The sequence below is a fragment of the Aegilops tauschii genome, chromosome 2, assembly GCF_002575655.3.
Source record: "Aegilops tauschii subsp. strangulata cultivar AL8/78 chromosome 2, Aet v6.0, whole genome shotgun sequence".
In the NCBI taxonomy this organism is placed as follows: Eukaryota; Viridiplantae; Streptophyta; class Magnoliopsida; order Poales; family Poaceae; genus Aegilops; species Aegilops tauschii.
The window spans coordinates 42,816,006-42,834,523 of NC_053036.3; the positions used below are offsets into that span (position 1 = coordinate 42,816,006).

The 18,518-nt window shown below is 44.6% G+C and overlaps 1 protein-coding gene across 1 annotated transcript; it reads left to right on the forward strand.

The window, feature by feature from the left end:
* The first annotated feature begins 14,605 nt into the window (after positions 1 to 14,605).
* On the forward strand, positions 14,606 to 17,638 carry LOC109734893 (uncharacterized). Its single transcript, XM_020294073.1, has 2 exons — positions 14,606 to 14,732; positions 17,043 to 17,638. Exons 1-2 carry the CDS (start codon positions 14,606 to 14,608, stop codon positions 17,636 to 17,638), a joined length of 723 nt encoding a protein of 240 aa, XP_020149662.1.
* The last annotated feature ends 880 nt before the right edge of the window (positions 17,639 to 18,518 follow it).

Genomic DNA, 18,518 nt, shown 5'->3' on the forward strand with positions numbered 1-18,518 from the left:
ATCTGCAGCAGCTTTCCGCGGAGTTTCTGAAAATGCATAGCAGAAGGACAAGCAGATTGTCAGATACCAAGCAACTTGTCATAATAATTTGCATGGGAGTTCAAAAAATTGTGTGGGATCTCCATTGCCTGGGTAACTAAACCAGGAGATTAATATTCCAAACTTCTCTACCAAGCTATATCATTTTGGTAGCTTATTTTTGCTTTCTAATTACATGATTGACCAGCTAAGAAATGATTTAGAGTTAGCTTGTACTATTCCCTCCAGAATTGCTCTGTGCAAATTGAATCAATCATCAATTAGAAGAAAAATATCAGCAAAATGTGATTATTTAGATGAAATAAGAGGCGGTGGTTGCCAACCTACTCCCATAAGTTGAGCACCACCATGCCGGCGTGTACGATGAGCACGACAGTGCCGATGTTTTGGAGAAAAAGGGTTCTCCAGCCACATGGACCCACCAACACCCATTTATTACATCAAAGAGGCTAACCAAGTCAACGACCCTGTTGTGTTCTTGGCTCTTGAACTTTTCTCTCTAGCATTTTGGCGCTTATAAAACGTGTTCTTGCTTATAGTAACTAACCAACTGAATCAAAATTCGTTAGTAGTTACCATTCCCACTGTCTGTAACAATCATAGCACATTTAGCAATCAATCGCTAGCAACAAGCATAGCACTGTCTACAACAAGCCTAACATGCCCACTTTTAAAGGACACAACACTACAGAGCTCACAACAAACAGTTCATATTGGGTAGAACTTCATAGTTTAGGTGGCGTCCGACCAACAAACTGCACATCAACAAAAATTGAAGCTCACCTTGGTGATCGGCAGTCAGGGCATCCACCTTCGCTCGTGGTGCTCGAGATCGGCGGCCGACGAGTAGGATATTAAACACGGCGACCGGGAGGAAGGGTCACGGCTGAGGTTGACGAAGCAGTTTACGGAAGCGGCGTCCGGAGGCCATTGATGAAGTAGTAGGAGGAGCCTCCAATGGCGCCAAGGATGAGGCCAAGGCCTGTCTCCTTGACGATGTCCGGTAGCTGCATCTGCGCGGTCGGGTTTCCGGCGGTGGAGGTGCGGTGGCGGTGGTGGCCTGCGGCTTGAGCTACAACTAACAAGTTGCCGACGACGGTGTCCCGCGCGACCTATAAATTCAGCTTGGCTTGAGTTACAAGTTGGCTGTCATGGTATTATTGGACTTGGACGTCTCGCGTCTGCTGCAAGACATGGATTCTCGAAAGATTGCAGAAGCCTATGGAAGTTTTTTCTTTTCCTTTTTTGAATCTTACATCTATGATAGTTGACGCGAACTCTTTTTTTAACACAGTACAGATGCAAGCACTCACATACACGCGCATACACTCATCCCTATGAACGCACACACTATCCTTATGAGCACCTCCGAAAGACTGAGCCAGCATATCATCTTGAAATTTACGAAGTCAAGTTAGCACCTCGTCATCGACAGGAACGTCTCCTCCTACTGAATGCGCATCGCCGGAAATCCTAAAATAAATCCAGGAATAAATGCGAGCACCAGGACTTGAACCCTGGTGGGCTGGGGATACCACAGTCCCTCTAACCATCCAACCACAGGTTGGTTCGCTAGTTGACACGAACTTGGTGCGCTTGGATGCCAAGCGCGCCTGTATACGCCAAATAATTTAGTATGGTAAATTTTAGGGAAAAGCTTGTGGTCAACCGGCCGATATTTCCTCTCACATCCGCCACATTCTACACTTGACACGCGTCTTGATGGGCCAGCGCACTGCTTCTCGTCTTCATCTCTATCTCCACCGAAATGGCTGCATACATTTATCAGTTTGTCTAATTCACATTAGATGTTTTTTAAGGATGTCACATCTAAACTTCCACAAATATATAATGCAGCAAAAGAAACAAAAAAAAAACACAAACAGGAGTGGACATCAGCTTAGATGTCACATAACTATGTCACATCTAGATGTGTCCTAAACAGACCCTTTATTTATCTGTCCTATCCATACGTTGAATCCAACCTTCACCCGCAACCTTTTTCCGGATCTCATCTCACCATGCAGAGCACTCCGTACTCCGGTTCTTGCAACTGGGCACCTGTTTCGAAAAGGCATACCGCAACAGCCACACATTCTCACATTGACTCTCCCATCCCCTACCTCTATCTCTCCATCCCTCGCCTCTTTCCATGGATCTCCTCCCCACCTCTTCTCAAACAAGCACGTTGCTGCAAGCCGCCACATCGGCGGCGGCCACCGGCGTCCTTCCTTCGTCGTAAAAAAGCGGGTGCTGTTGAGACCACGGGGTGCTCTCTCCGTTGTAGCAGTCGGCGTTCTTGCAAGTTTTCGCAACAACAATCTTGTTGCAGGAATACATGGAAGGGGCTAGAGATGTTGGGTCCTATTGCAATGGAGGTTTTGCAGCAAGGGTCTTGTTACAGAAAAATAGGGAAGAAGTTTTGCATCAAGGGTCTTGTTGTAGAAAAATGGAGAATAATTTTTTTGCAACAGCGGTCTTGTTGCGAGAAATTAGAGAAGAGAAGATTTTGCAACAGAGGTCTTGTTGTAGAAAATTAGAGAAGAAGATTTTTTGTAATATGGCTCTTGTTGCAAAAAGTTAGAGAAGAAAAGATTTTGCAATAAGAGCATTGTGGAGGAAATTAGAGAAGAAGAAAGGACGGCTCGCGAGGCGGCGGATCTTTTAAAAGATCCGCAGGTCGACGCGTAGCACGGCCCTAAATTTTAACATACTTCTTCTTACCTTCACCTTTTACATATAAGATAAAAAGGTAAGAGTTAGTCAAACCACTAATTAATGAAAAGATAGGGTAAAAGGGAGCACGTTAAAACTCTTAGTTAGGGCATTTCCAAGGTGAACCCACAAACCGCCCGCATCCATCCAGACCACGGAAGCCATCCAACGCGGGCATGTATCGGTCCGCGGGACGGTCCCCATCCAACGCGGGCATGTATCGGTCCGCGGGACGGTCCGGACGCGTTTCTCCGTAAATTGAAGATAAAGTGGGGGCAGGTTTGTGGGAGTCCGGACAGCACGAATCGTAGGACTCCGACACCCCCGGCCCACCCAATCTCCCCTCCTGGTCCAATTTTCTTCCACTCCACCCCTTCTCCCCTTTCCTTTGCATCTGCATCCTCCACCTCCGTCGCTGCTGTTGTACATCTCCAGCTGTCACAGAGGCGTTGTCGGACTTCCGCAACCAGCACCGACGCATCCACTTGACAGAGCTGTCCACCCTGGAGCCGTTTGTACGCGGGTACACTCTGCCCCCTGTTGACGACCTCCATGGCGGACACCACGCCCGGCAGGTGTTCGGTAAAATTTCATTGAGTTTATTTTCAAATGCTATGTCGTTTTTTAGAGTACGAAGGATGGTGAGCTACTCGACTATGAAGCTGAAGGGGAAGTATGTGTGGGACGACATGATCTGTTCATGAAAAACTTTTTGAACATCCGGGATCTAGTCGAATTTGAGACCTTGTTGTACTAGACTTAATTTGCATGCTATGTATAGATGATTTGTGTTGTTTTCTATCCGAACTTTGATGAATATCGACTGGTTTGCATGAATTTCGTCTGGTTAGCTAAAATGCGGGTTGTAACATATGCGGCTACGGTTGGATGGCGGCCTCCCGCATAAATGTCCGACGGATGCGTAAGAAAATTTGCGGGTTGCCGTTGGAGATGCCCTTAGTACTCCATCCGTTTAGAAATATAAGAGTCAAGAAAAGTTTGGCCAAGAAATGATTTTCATTGACTTCAAGCAAAAAGGCAAATTTATGACAACAATACACCATGAATAGTACTTGTATATAGCCTTTTTGCCGAATCTTTGACAAAGGATACAATTGAAGTCATTCTCCGGCGCATTTTTCATACGAGCACAATGCTTGATCTGTTTGATTCAAAAAAAGATTCAGAATCTTTTTAACTTTTTTGAATATTAAATTATTTTTGCATATAGAGTGCGGTGGCACCCGAGAGCACCAGTGTATTTTGCATTGTGGGAGGTCCGACTCCTGGAGCTCATATTGATGCTCGTTGCGTCCAATAGGAGGCGCGGCGCACATGGCAAAGCCCCAACTAGGCCGGCCAATGGACGAGATGTACCAGTGCGTGGTTACTGTAGCTATGCACGAGACAACTATATCAACTAGTAGAATGCCCGTGCGTTGCCACGGGCTTTTAAAATATTTTGCTGGAGCTATGTAAACATAAAGCATGTTAAATTTCACGTGTAGAGAATAGATATCATGGGCCCAATCGAGTAACAATTTAAATCCACTTCACTTGCAATGTTAATTGATAGCAAAAAGGCAATTTGACCTTGGATACATATAGAACGATTATCCAACTAAAAAGTTGTTACAAATTAAGATCTACTATTTGATGCACTTAAGAAATCTCGCACAATATCAGAAATTTTGTTTTTATCTTCACTGGCATGATATTCGAGCAAGTATAATAAAAACATCTTCCTGAACTTGTACCCATTATGCACAAACAATATATGCAGTTAGCACAAATACTTCACGTCGAAGGGATTAAAATGTCTAACAGAGAATACCCATCGTAGAAACCGGATGAAGTAATTCTTTACCATTCCACCAGAGCATAAATAAATAATAGTCAGACAAATCTCGGTAATTTCCTAAATTAATATTATTTTGAATATAGTGATAATAGAAGTAAAATGTATTCGTATGGTCACAATGCATGGAAATTTGAAGGGAGTGCCTTTGCGATTAACTAAAAAGAAATGTATGTTTTAGTCGAGCTCGATTGTCGCTGGTCTTCCTCCAAATGTTTGTCTTTTTCTTCACCCGTCGATCCAACCACCTCCACTACGCCACAATAGAGAGCATCTACATCCGAGCACCACAAACTGCCCCTAAACGCCCGGTCGAAAGGCTCGGTCAGAAAAACCGACGCAGACCGATGACTCATAACAACCCTATAGGCATGGGTTGTCTCGCACCCATCATATCTAACCAAAATCGGGCGGATATAGGAAGGCCGCGTCCGCCACATTAGCCTGGCCCATGCTAGCCCGCGTCGACCCCACTTTGTTCCCACTAAAATCCCCACCCGGAGCAAACCCTAACTCCACTTCACTTTCAATCCGCACTCCGTCGATTCACCTCCACTCCACGTCCATTCCCCTCCCCTTCTCTGTCCCAATGTCGACACCGACGGCGCTAGAGGTGACAGATCCGGCAAAGAGGATGACTGGGATGCCTTCGTTCGCGAGGCGGAGGGGGACAAGGAAGAGTGGCCCTCCACATCGCGCTATAGCGGTCGTGGGTTGACATGCAAGGCGCCAGCAGCCTCGCCTATAAACATACCAAGAGTAATGTCATTAAATACTTAGTAAATCCTCAAATACCATCTTACAATCCACCAGAACATAGTAGCATCACATCCTTTCTATTTCACAGTCCTCGTATCATTCTAGATATAGGTTTATGTCATTGTGTGAGATTTTCCTAGATGGATCACACCAGTAAGCTTAGCTATTTCCAATATCACCAATCGAACATATAAAAAGTGTATCAACTTACATAGTATAACAAAATTGGGTCTTCTCAAACTTGCTATATCGACCAAAAATTACCAATTTGCCCGCTGTTAAGGAAGTAGAATAAGTGTCACTGGTCCCAGCAGTATATTGTTTATTCTACGTTGTTAGTGCTAGCACGACCAACATGATAAAAGTGGCAAAACCCTCTGAGCTTGTCGTTACCACCGGTCCACCGCAACAGCCCATGCTCTCAATACTTAGTTCATCGAGTTGTGTCATTAACCATTACTTAGTTCATGAAAATAGCAACAATATTATGACCTGGATATAGTAAAGTAGCAGGCTAACATAATACAAAGGTAACATGAGATTACCTCAGCAATATCTTAATTATGTTTTCATCAAAGATCTACATGCTTAAATTTCTGCATTCTGATTAAGAAAAACTAAAGGCTCTTTCTTTAAGTATTGACACCTGATCACACGCCTCAATTTTTTATCTTCAAATTTCCAACTTGGCATTTGCTTAGTTGTTATGATAATCCTGCTAGTACAACTATGAAAAATAGGAATCACCATGGTGTTTTCATTTGAAAGAAAGAAACACCACCAGTCATGAGGCCCTTAAGGAATCATGACATGACCTGAATCTGATTTGCTACAAGATATTTGTCCTTCCTCATATTCAGATCAAGTGGGCAAAACTCCAAACGAAACGATGTACACATGAAAGAAACACTATTTTTGGCATTTGCTAAATAATCATGGGAGTACATAGAAAACAGAAGATGATTTGGGGCTTCAGGGTCCAGTAGTATATATATTGCCTTTTGCTTACGTGTTTGATGTGAACCGCCGATGAAGAAAAATGCGATGATTCCGAAGTACGATTTGTCGGGTTTGTAAGGGAGCTTCGCGTGCCTTACTCATAAATTGAAAACCCCAACGATTGTAATGGGAGATGTCCTCCAAAATATTACAGGAATGGACCTTTGAGAAGCTCAGTAGAAACAAAGGTGAAAAGATGGAGATGTAGTCACTTCATTGTCAGACTCATTATTAACAAAAACAAAGGTTGGTAAAAAAGAGTGGCTATCTATAGTCTCCAAGTCTTGGTCTGATTTACCTGAACAAAGGCTACAGAAAGAATATACCAGCACAACACCTATCTGCAGCAGCTTTCCGCGGAGTTTCTGAAAATGCATAGCAGAAGGACAAGCAGATTGTCAGATACCAAGCAACTTGTCATAATAATTTGCATGGGAGTTCAAAAAATTGTGTGGGATCTCCATTGCCTGGGTAACTAAACCAGGAGATTAATATTCCAAACTTCTCTACCAAGCTATATCATTTTGGTAGCTTATTTTTGCTTTCTAATTACATGATTGACCAGCTAAGAAATGATTTAGAGTTAGCTTGTACTATTCCCTCCAGAATTGCTCTGTGCAAATTGAATCAATCATCAATTAGAAGAAAAATATCAGCAAAATGTGATTATTTAGATGAAATAAGAGGCGGTGGTTGCCAACCTACTCCCATAAGTTGAGCACCACCATGCCGGCGTGTACGATGAGCACGACAGTGCCGATGTTTTGGAGAAAAAGGGTTCTCCAGCCACATGGACCCACCAACACCCATTTATTACATCAAAGAGGCTAACCAAGTCAACGACCCTGTTGTGTTCTTGGCTCTTGAACTTTTCTCTCTAGCATTTTGGCGCTTATAAAACGTGTTCTTGCTTATAGTAACTAACCAACTGAATCAAAATTCGTTAGTAGTTACCATTCCCACTGTCTGTAACAATCATAGCACATTTAGCAATCAATCGCTAGCAACAAGCATAGCACTGTCTACAACAAGCCTAACATGCCCACTTTTAAAGGACACAACACTACAGAGCTCACAACAAACAGTTCATATTGGGTAGAACTTCATAGTTTAGGTGGCGTCCGACCAACAAACTGCACATCAACAAAAATTGAAGCTCACCTTGGTGATCGGCAGTCAGGGCATCCACCTTCGCTCGTGGTGCTCGAGATCGGCGGCCGACGAGTAGGATATTAAACACGGCGACCGGGAGGAAGGGTCACGGCTGAGGTTGACGAAGCAGTTTACGGAAGCGGCGTCCGGAGGCCATTGATGAAGTAGTAGGAGGAGCCTCCAATGGCGCCAAGGATGAGGCCAAGGCCTGTCTCCTTGACGATGTCCGGTAGCTGCATCTGCGCGGTCGGGTTTCCGGCGGTGGAGGTGCGGTGGCGGTGGTGGCCTGCGGCTTGAGCTACAACTAACAAGTTGCCGACGACGGTGTCCCGCGCGACCTATAAATTCAGCTTGGCTTGAGTTACAAGTTGGCTGTCATGGTATTATTGGACTTGGACGTCTCGCGTCTGCTGCAAGACATGGATTCTCGAAAGATTGCAGAAGCCTATGGAAGTTTTTTCTTTTCCTTTTTTGAATCTTACATCTATGATAGTTGACGCGAACTTTTTTTTTAACACAGTACAGATGCAAGCACTCACATACACGCGCATACACTCATCCCTATGAACGCACACACTATCCTTATGAGCACCTCCGAAAGACTGAGCCAGCATATCATCTTGAAATTTACGAAGTCAAGTTAGCACCTCGTCATCGACAGGAACGTCTCCTCCTACTGAATGCGCATCGCCGGAAATCCTAAAATAAATCCAGGAATAAATGCGAGCACCAGGACTTGAACCCTGGTGGGCTGGGGATACCACAGTCCCTCTAACCATCCAACCACAGGTTGGTTCGCTAGTTGACACGAACTTGGTGCGCTTGGATGCCAAGCGCGCCTGTATACGCCAAATAATTTAGTATGGTAAATTTTAGGGAAAAGCTTGTGGTCAACCGGCCGATATTTCCTCTCACATCCGCCACATTCTACACTTGACACGCGTCTTGATGGGCCAGCGCACTGCTTCTCGTCTTCATCTCTATCTCCACCGAAATGGCTGCATACATTTATCAGTTTGTCTAATTCACATTAGATGTTTTTTAAGGATGTCACATCTAAACTTCCACAAATATATAATGCAGCAAAAGAAACAAAAAAAAAACACAAACAGGAGTGGACATCAGCTTAGATGTCACATAACTATGTCACATCTAGATGTGTCCTAAACAGACCCTTTATTTATCTATCCTATCCATACGTTGAATCCAACCTTCACCCGCAACCTTTTTCCGGATCTCATCTCACCATGCAGAGCACTCCGTACTCCGGTTCTTGCAACTGGGCACCTGTTTCGAAAAGGCATACCGCAACAGCCACACATTCTCACATTGACTCTCCCATCCCCTACCTCTATCTCTCCATCCCTCGCCTCTTTCCATGGATCTCCTCCCCACCTCTTCTCAAACAAGCACGTTGCTGCAAGCCGCCACATCGGCGGCGGCCACCGGCGTCCTTCCTTCGTCGTAAAAAAGCGGGTGCTGTTGAGACCACGGGGTGCTCTCTCCGTTGTAGCAGTCGGCGTTCTTGCAAGTTTTCGCAACAACAATCTTGTTGCAGGAATACATGGAAGGGGCTAGAGATGTTGGGTCCTATTGCAATGGAGGTTTTGCAGCAAGGGTCTTGTTACAGAAAAATAGGGAAGAAGTTTTGCATCAAGGGTCTTGTTGTAGAAAAATGGAGAATAATTTTTTTGCAACAGCGGTCTTGTTGCGAGAAATTAGAGAAGAGAAGATTTTGCAACAGAGGTCTTGTTGTAGAAAATTAGAGAAGAAGATTTTTTGTAATATGGCTCTTGTTGCAAAAAGTTAGAGAAGAAAAGATTTTGCAATAAGAGCATTGTGGAGGAAATTAGAGAAGAAGAAAGGACGGCTCGCGAGGCGGCGGATCTTTTAAAAGATCCGCAGGTCGACGCGTAGCACGGCCCTAAATTTTAACATACTTCTTCTTACCTTCACCTTTTACATATAAGATAAAAAGGTAAGAGTTAGTCAAACCACTAATTAATGAAAAGATAGGGTAAAAGGGAGCACGTTAAAACTCTTAGTTAGGGCATTTCCAAGGTGAACCCACAAACCGCCCGCATCCATCCAGACCACGGAAGCCATCCAACGCGGGCATGTATCGGTCCGCGGGACGGTCCCCATCCAACGCGGGCATGTATCGGTCCGCGGGACGGTCCGGACGCGTTTCTCCGTAAATTGAAGATAAAGTGGGGGCAGGTTTGTGGGAGTCCGGACAGCACGAATCGTAGGACTCCGACACCCCCGGCCCACCCAATCTCCCCTCCTGGTCCAATTTTCTTCCACTCCACCCCTTCTCCCCTTTCCTTTGCATCTGCATCCTCCACCTCCGTCGCTGCTGTTGTACATCTCCAGCTGTCACAGAGGCGTTGTCGGACTTCCGCAACCAGCACCGACGCATCCACTTGACAGAGCTGTCCACCCTGGAGCCGTTTGTACGCGGGTACACTCTGCCCCCTGTTGACGACCTCCATGGCGGACACCACGCCCGGCAGGTGTTCGGTAAAATTTCATTGAGTTTATTTTCAAATGCTATGTCGTTTTTTAGAGTACGAAGGATGGTGAGCTACTCGACTATGAAGCTGAAGGGGAAGTATGTGTGGGACGACATGATCTGTTCATGAAAAACTTTTTGAACATCCGGGATCTAGTCGAATTTGAGACCTTGTTGTACTAGACTTAATTTGCATGCTATGTATAGATGATTTGTGTTGTTTTCTATCCGAACTTTGATGAATATCGACTGGTTTGCATGAATTTCGTCTGGTTAGCTAAAATGCGGGTTGTAACATATGCGGCTACGGTTGGATGGCGGCCTCCCGCATAAATGTCCGACGGATGCGTAAGAAAATTTGCGGGTTGCCGTTGGAGATGCCCTTAGTACTCCATCCGTTTAGAAATATAAGAGTCAAGAAAAGTTTGGCCAAGAAATGATTTTCATTGACTTCAAGCAAAAAGGCAAATTTATGACAACAATACACCATGAATAGTACTTGTATATAGCCTTTTTGCCGAATCTTTGACAAAGGATACAATTGAAGTCATTCTCCGGCGCATTTTTCATACGAGCACAATGCTTGATCTGTTTGATTCAAAAAAAGATTCAGAATCTTTTTAACTTTTTTGAATATTAAATTATTTTTGCATATAGAGTGCGGTGGCACCCGAGAGCACCAGTGTATTTTGCATTGTGGGAGGTCCGACTCCTGGAGCTCATATTGATGCTCGTTGCGTCCAATAGGAGGCGCGGCGCACATGGCAAAGCCCCAACTAGGCCGGCCAATGGACGAGATGTACCAGTGCGTGGTTACTGTAGCTATGCACGAGACAACTATATCAACTAGTAGAATGCCCGTGCGTTGCCACGGGCTTTTAAAATATTTTGCTGGAGCTATGTAAACATAAAGCATGTTAAATTTCACGTGTAGAGAATAGATATCATGGGCCCAATCGAGTAACAATTTAAATCCACTTCACTTGCAATGTTAATTGATAGCAAAAAGGCAATTTGACCTTGGATACATATAGAACGATTATCCAACTAAAAAGTTGTTACAAATTAAGATCTACTATTTGATGCACTTAAGAAATCTCGCACAATATCAGAAATTTTGTTTTTATCTTCACTGGCATGATATTCGAGCAAGTATAATAAAAACATCTGAACTTGTACCCATTATGCACAAACAATATATGCAGTTAGCACAAATACTTCACGTCGAAGGGATTAAAATGTCTAACAGAGAATACCCATCGTAGAAACCGGATGAAGTAATTCTTTACCATTCCACCAGAGCATAAATAAATAATAGTCAGACAAATCTCGGTAATTTCCTAAATTAATATTATTTTGAATATAGTGATAATAGAAGTAAAATGTATTCGTATGGTCACAATGCATGGAAATTTGAAGGGAGTGCCTTTGCGATTAACTAAAAAGAAATGTATGTTTTAGTCGAGCTCGATTGTCGCTGGTCTTCCTCCAAATGTTTGTCTTTTTCTTCACCCGTCGATCCAACCACCTCCACTACGCCACAATAGAGAGCATCTACATCCGAGCACCACAAACTGCCCCTAAACGCCCGGTCGAAAGGCTCGGTCAGAAAAACCGACGCAGACCGATGACTCATAACAACCCTATAGGCATGGGTTGTCTCGCACCCATCATATCTAACCAAAATCGGGCGGATATAGGAAGGCCGCGTCCGCCACATTAGCCTGGCCCATGCTAGCCCGCGTCGACCCCACTTTGTTCCCACTAAAATCCCCACCCGGAGCAAACCCTAACTCCACTTCACTTTCAATCCGCACTCCGTCGATTCACCTCCACTCCACGTCCATTCCCCTCCCCTTCTCTGTCCCAATGTCGACACCGACGGCGCTAGAGGTGACAGATCCGGCAAAGAGGATGACTGGGATGCCTTCGTTCGCGAGGCGGAGGGGGACAAGGAAGAGTGGCCCTCCACATCGCGCTATAGCGGTCGTGGGTTGACATGCAAGGCGCCAGCAGCCTCGCCTATAAACATACCAAGAGTAATGTCATTAAATACTTAGTAAATCCTCAAATACCATCTTACAATCCACCAGAACATAGTAGCATCACATCCTTTCTATTTCACAGTCCTCGTATCATTCTAGATATAGGTTTATGTCATTGTGTGAGATTTTCCTAGATGGATCACACCAGTAAGCTTAGCTATTTCCAATATCACCAATCGAACATATAAAAAGTGTATCAACTTACATAGTATAACAAAATTGGGTCTTCTCAAACTTGCTATATCGACCAAAAATTACCAATTTGCCCGCTGTTAAGGAAGTAGAATAAGTGTCACTGGTCCCAGCAGTATATTGTTTATTCTACGTTGTTAGTGCTAGCACGACCAACATGATAAAAGTGGCAAAACCCTCTGAGCTTGTCGTTACCACCGGTCCACCGCAACAGCCCATGCTCTCAATACTTAGTTCATCGAGTTGTGTCATTAACCATTACTTAGTTCATGAAAATAGCAACAATATTATGACCTGGATATAGTAAAGTAGCAGGCTAACATAATACAAAGGTAACATGAGATTACCTCAGCAATATCTTAATTATGTTTTCATCAAAGATCTACATGCTTAAATTTCTGCATTCTGATTAAGAAAAACTAAAGGCTCTTTCTTTAAGTATTGACACCTGATCACACGCCTCAATTTTTTATCTTCAAATTTCCAACTTGGCATTTGCTTAGTTGTTATGATAATCCTGCTAGTACAACTATGAAAAATAGGAATCACCATGGTGTTTTCATTTGAAAGAAAGAAACACCACCAGTCATGAGGCCCTTAAGGAATCATGACATGACCTGAATCTGATTTGCTACAAGATATTTGTCCTTCCTCATATTCAGATCAAGTGGGCAAAACTCCAAACGAAACGATGTACACATGAAAGAAACACTATTTTTGGCATTTGCTAAATAATCATGGGAGTACATAGAAAACAGAAGATGATTTGGGGCTTCAGGGTCCAGTAGTATATATATTGCCTTTTGCTTACGTGTTTGATGTGAACCGCCGATGAAGAAAAATGCGATGATTCCGAAGTACGATTTGTCGGGTTTGTAAGGGAGCTTCGCGTGCCTTACTCATAAATTGAAAACCCCAACGATTGTAATGGGAGATGTCCTCCAAAATATTACAGGAATGGACCTTTGAGAAGCTCAGTAGAAACAAAGGTGAAAAGATGGAGATGTAGTCACTTCATTGTCAGACTCATTATTAACAAAAACAAAGGTTGGTAAAAAAGAGTGGCTATCTATAGTCTCCAAGTCTTGGTCTGATTTACCTGAACAAAGGCTACAGAAAGAATATACCAGCACAACACCTATCTGCAGCAGCTTTCCGCGGAGTTTCTGAAAATGCATAGCAGAAGGGCAAGCAGATTGTCAGATACCAAGCAACTTGTCATAATAATTTGCATGGGAGTTCAAAAAGTTGTGTGGGATCTCCATTGCCTGGGTAACTAAACCAGGAGATTAATATTCCAAACTTCTCTACCAAGCTATATCATTTTGGTAGCTTATTTTTGCTTTCTAATTACATGATTGACCAGCTAAGAAATGATTTAGAGTTAGCTTGTACTATTCCCTCCAGAATTGCTCTGTGCAAATTGAATCAATCATCAATTAGAAGAAAAATATCAGCAAAATGTGATTATTTAGATGAAATAAGAGGCGGTGGTTGCCAACCTACTCCCATAAGTTGAGCACCACCATGCCGGCGTGTACGATGAGCACGACAGTGCCGATGTTTTGGAGAAAAAGGGTTCTCCAGCCACATGGACCCACCAACACCCATTTATTACATCAAAGAGGCTAACCAAGTCAACGACCCTGTTGTGTTCTTGGCTCTTGAACTTTTCTCTCTAGCATTTTGGCGCTTATAAAACGTGTTCTTGCTTATAGTAACTAACCAACTGAATCAAAATTCGTTAGTAGTTACCATTCCCACTGTCTGTAACAATCATAGCACATTTAGCAATCAATCGCTAGCAACAAGCATAGCACTGTCTACAACAAGCCTAACATGCCCACTTTTAAAGGACACAACACTACAGAGCTCACAACAAACAGTTCATATTGGGTAGAACTTCATAGTTTAGGTGGCGTCCGACCAACAAACTGCACATCAACAAAAATTGGAGCTCACCTTGGTGATCGGCAGTCAGGGCATCCACCTTCGCTCGTGGTGCTCGAGATCGGCGGCCGACGAGTAGGATATTAAACACGGCGACCGGGAGGAAGGGTCACGGCTGAGGTTGACGAAGCAGTTTACGGAAGCGGCGTCCGGAGGTTGAAGATGCAGTCGACGATGATGTCTGTGGATGCATCAGCTCGCAGCCTCAGACTTGACCTCGACGTGCAGCGATGAGGACCGGCGGGCACCGGTCGCCTTAAGCTTTCCCCCGCCTACTGCACTGGGGACACCTCACTCTCTCGCCAACGCTGGCGCTACCAGGTCATGTTGCAAGCTCCGCAACCGACCAACAATCGTCGCGACAGTCTCCGGTCACCGCCAATGTCTGGCGGCGTGGGCCCGACGGCGAGGGGCATCGCGCTGCCATCGATGGGGCAGCCGCCCCCGCCGCAACACCCGAAGCACACCTTGCCCACGGCGCGCCCGCACCACCACTACTACCTCTTCTCGGGGCATCTAGGAAAATAAATGCATCCGACAAACTAACAACTTTCAGGAAATTAGACACATGACTGGGCTGAATACATCAAATCCTTATCATTTTAGCTAACCACTTAATTACCTCCATTATCAGTAATTCAACTACTCACCTTAGAGCTAGTACTGAACTTCAGTGTTTATTATGTGCAATCACAATCGTATCAACCAAAGAACCATTACCACACTACTGTTGACAGCATGCTTGATTCGACCACTTGATGCATGAGTAAAAGTACTTAGATGGCCGTGTTTCAAGAATTTCTCGGTAAACCAAAGGGATCAGCGAATGTAACCAATCATGGTAGGAAACACAAATACAAGTAGAGTTCGACACAAACTGCAGACGGATGCATTAGATCCTCTCATGATTTTCAGTCTCTGGCATTTAGTGCTAAACAAACTGCATTAAAATTTGAAGGTCAGAAATTGTTGGAACTTTTAAAACTTGACTTGTTCAGTTCACAGCCTATCTGTGTATGAAAGGTGTAACAGTAATATAACACGAAGGCCACATGCATGATTTTTCACTGAAAGAAGGAAAAGGTCGACACATATAAATATATATCTCCAAACTTCCTTATCAAAGATGAAAATAAGTAGTTCATGCATCCTAATGCAATTTAATTTTTGTTATTAGCAGCATAGTAGTGTTTGTTTGACAATGAATATCCTTGCCTCAATTTGCAACTTGCAAGTGGATGCATATGCAGGATTGCTAATTTAGCAAAGCTTGGGCCTCATACCCGAGGATTCAGACAGAAAAGCAACAAGATATTGAGCATCGTAGAACTGGCTCAGTTATGAGACCAGCCTGGCAAATTCGTTGATAGGAAATTGACAAGCTTCTTCTACAAGTAATCTAAGGCTGGTTCAGCCTTAGAATGTACATGTACTCTTCTACTGCAAGGTATATTACATGTCTGGTACAGAGATAAAACTTGACAAGCTTCTTATTCTTCTTGTACAAGTTATATTACATGTGTAGTATAGAGATAAAATTATAAATTCTTTCCATGAACCAAGACTTCAAAGCAAGCATGAATAAAGTATAGCCAGCACAGATCATGTAATGTTAATTGTGTCAAGAACTAAATTTTCCTTGGTTGTGAGCGAGATTGTCAGCAAATTAGTTTGAATTGTACCTGCATTGCCACAGTGAACCGCTCCTTAGGATCGGGGTCATAGGCCTCAATCTGTTTGGTAGTCTTATTGGTGAAGTAGCCCACAGCGAGATCATTTTGGGCGAAATGGAAGGTGTACAGTGCCTTGGAGAAGTACTCGGATTTGGGTAGGATCTCATGATAAATTCCACCTGTAGAGCAAAATATCAAAAATTACTGTCGCGTTCTCTGAAATCTGAATGAAAATATGGAATATGACACGCCTTTACTCCTCACCCATTCTGTTATACACGAACTGGCTTCTCTTGGTGAATTGTTCCAACTCCTAGGTCTTCACATCCAAGTAGATCGGGCTGTAAATGAATGTCCAAAAAAGTATGAGGCTGTAATTGGAGATGAATATACCCCAATTAGATAGCTGTGACTGAGAGTCTGAGATAGATGATGCACTGACATATGTACCGGCCGGCCGGCACCTCCGCGGAGATTTAATGAAAGACATTAGACATGATTGCACGGTATGTCAATTTTTGATATTGAATAAGATTCCTATGCATCTTGCATTAGCAGCATCAGGGAGGGACGAAGCTACATTACTCTCTCGCCGTGATTCAATACTGTCATACATGTAGCTCTCTTCTGCTTTGACATTGACCAAAACTACTGCACCTAATTACACTGGTCATACATGTACGTTCACATAAAGAAGAGAACGAAGCATCTCACTAATTTGACTACAAGAGGAAAAATACGCCACCGCCAATCCAACTCGACATGGCACGAATTCATCATCAGAGCACGTAAATTTCATTAGCTGGCACCATGAACCAAAATGATTAAAGAAACCCTGCATAAGCATCTCTGAAACATCCAACAGGAGACATGTGCACGCATTATGTATTTCAGTACCAATATAATGCAGCACAAATCTAACTATATGAGGAAATAGACAGGGCTCAAGTGAAAATCATCTTACCTGAGCCAATCTCTCCTGCCTCCTCGCAATATTCCTCTCCCTGCTAGCTAGCCTTGCTCTTGGCACGCTTGGCCTCAAACTGGTCAGAGAGGGTCTTCTCTCTTGCCTTCTCAGCCTTGGACTTGTGAATACTCTCCATGAGGACCCTCTTGTTCTTGACCTTCAGGTACATGTCATGAAACATGCAAGCATCTCAACACGCTGGGCGCCAAGGCCGTGCTGGCCTTCTCGACCACCGTGCCGCTCTCGGAGATCGCCTTCGCCGTCCTGCTCCTCCCCTACCTTCTCCTGGCCACGCTCGCCTTCCCGCAGCGCCCTGGGAAGCCCAACCCGTCCTTGCCCGTCTTCCTCGGCCTCGCGCGCCTCCTCCTCGCCGCGCACACCGTGGGCGGGTTCCTCGTTGGTGCCGCGCTCCCGGCGCTCTACGTCCTCGACGGCCTCCGGTCCGGGGACACCACGGGGATCGCCGCCGTAGCCCCGCACGTGTTCCTGCTCTCCGCGCAGGTCTTCATCGAGGGGCTCACCGCCGCGGTCCCGTGGCGGTTCTCGCTCCCCGTCAGGGCCGCCGTACCGGTCATGTACAGCGCGCGCAGGATGTTCGTGGCAGGGGAGTGGCTCCGGCAGGAGATGGAGGGGGTGACTGCGGCGATGGCAAGGGAAGGGGGCGGAGCGGCCGGAGGCTGGGCGGGTCGAGGAGTTCCCCTGCGGTGGCGGCGGCGGCGGCGTAGGAAACCTAGTGCGCATCGGACGATGATTCTGGCGGCTGCTATTGGCTGATGGTGATCACCTTCACGGCTGAGATGGACCACGCCGAGGAGTGGACTTGGCTGACGGGGACACGATCTAGGAGGAGCATGTAGAGGAGGGCTGGGGGAGAGGAGGACAGATCGTGCCGTGTGTGTTCTCTTTTTGCCCTAGCGTTCATCCAGATTGTGCGTTGTGGACTGGTGGAGGAGGAGCAGCAGACAACAATACTCAGTTATTTGTTTCCTAATTAATGTAATCGAGCAATTTAAGGTAAGGTTAATTAATTTTGATTTGGTCTTTAGAGATTGATCGTGATTGATTCTTTCACATAAAGACATTCCTCAATAACTTGCGCCAGAATGGAAAGTTCTGATCTGTTTAGATTTTTTTGTTGTGTGTGAGGGTGACGCGAAACTAAACCGATGGGGTGGGGGAGGTGACGAAAAAAACCAGCGAAAAAAAACCGTGGAGACTATTCACCAACTGGTCTTTAGGAGCGGCAGCAATACTCAGTTATTTATTTCCTAATTAATGTGATCGAGCAATTTAAGGTAAGGTTAATTAATTTAGATTTGGTCTTTAGAGATTGATCGTGATTGATTCTTTCACATAAAGACATTCCTCAATAACTTGCGCCAGAATGGAAAGTTCTGATCCGTTCAGATTTTTTTGTTGTGTGAGGGTGACGCGAAACAAACCGATGGGGTGGGGGAGGTGACGAAAAAAACCAGCAAAAAAAAACCGTGGAGACTATTCACCAACTGCTCCATTAGGAGTAGAGATCTCGCAGCACGGTTTTCTAGCACGCGAGCATAATGGGCCTGCCCATTTAGTTTTGTCATTCGATGCGTTTTTTCTCGAAAAAGCTCGCTCAGGGGTGGTATTTTTTATTTTGGCCCAATTGTCTTTG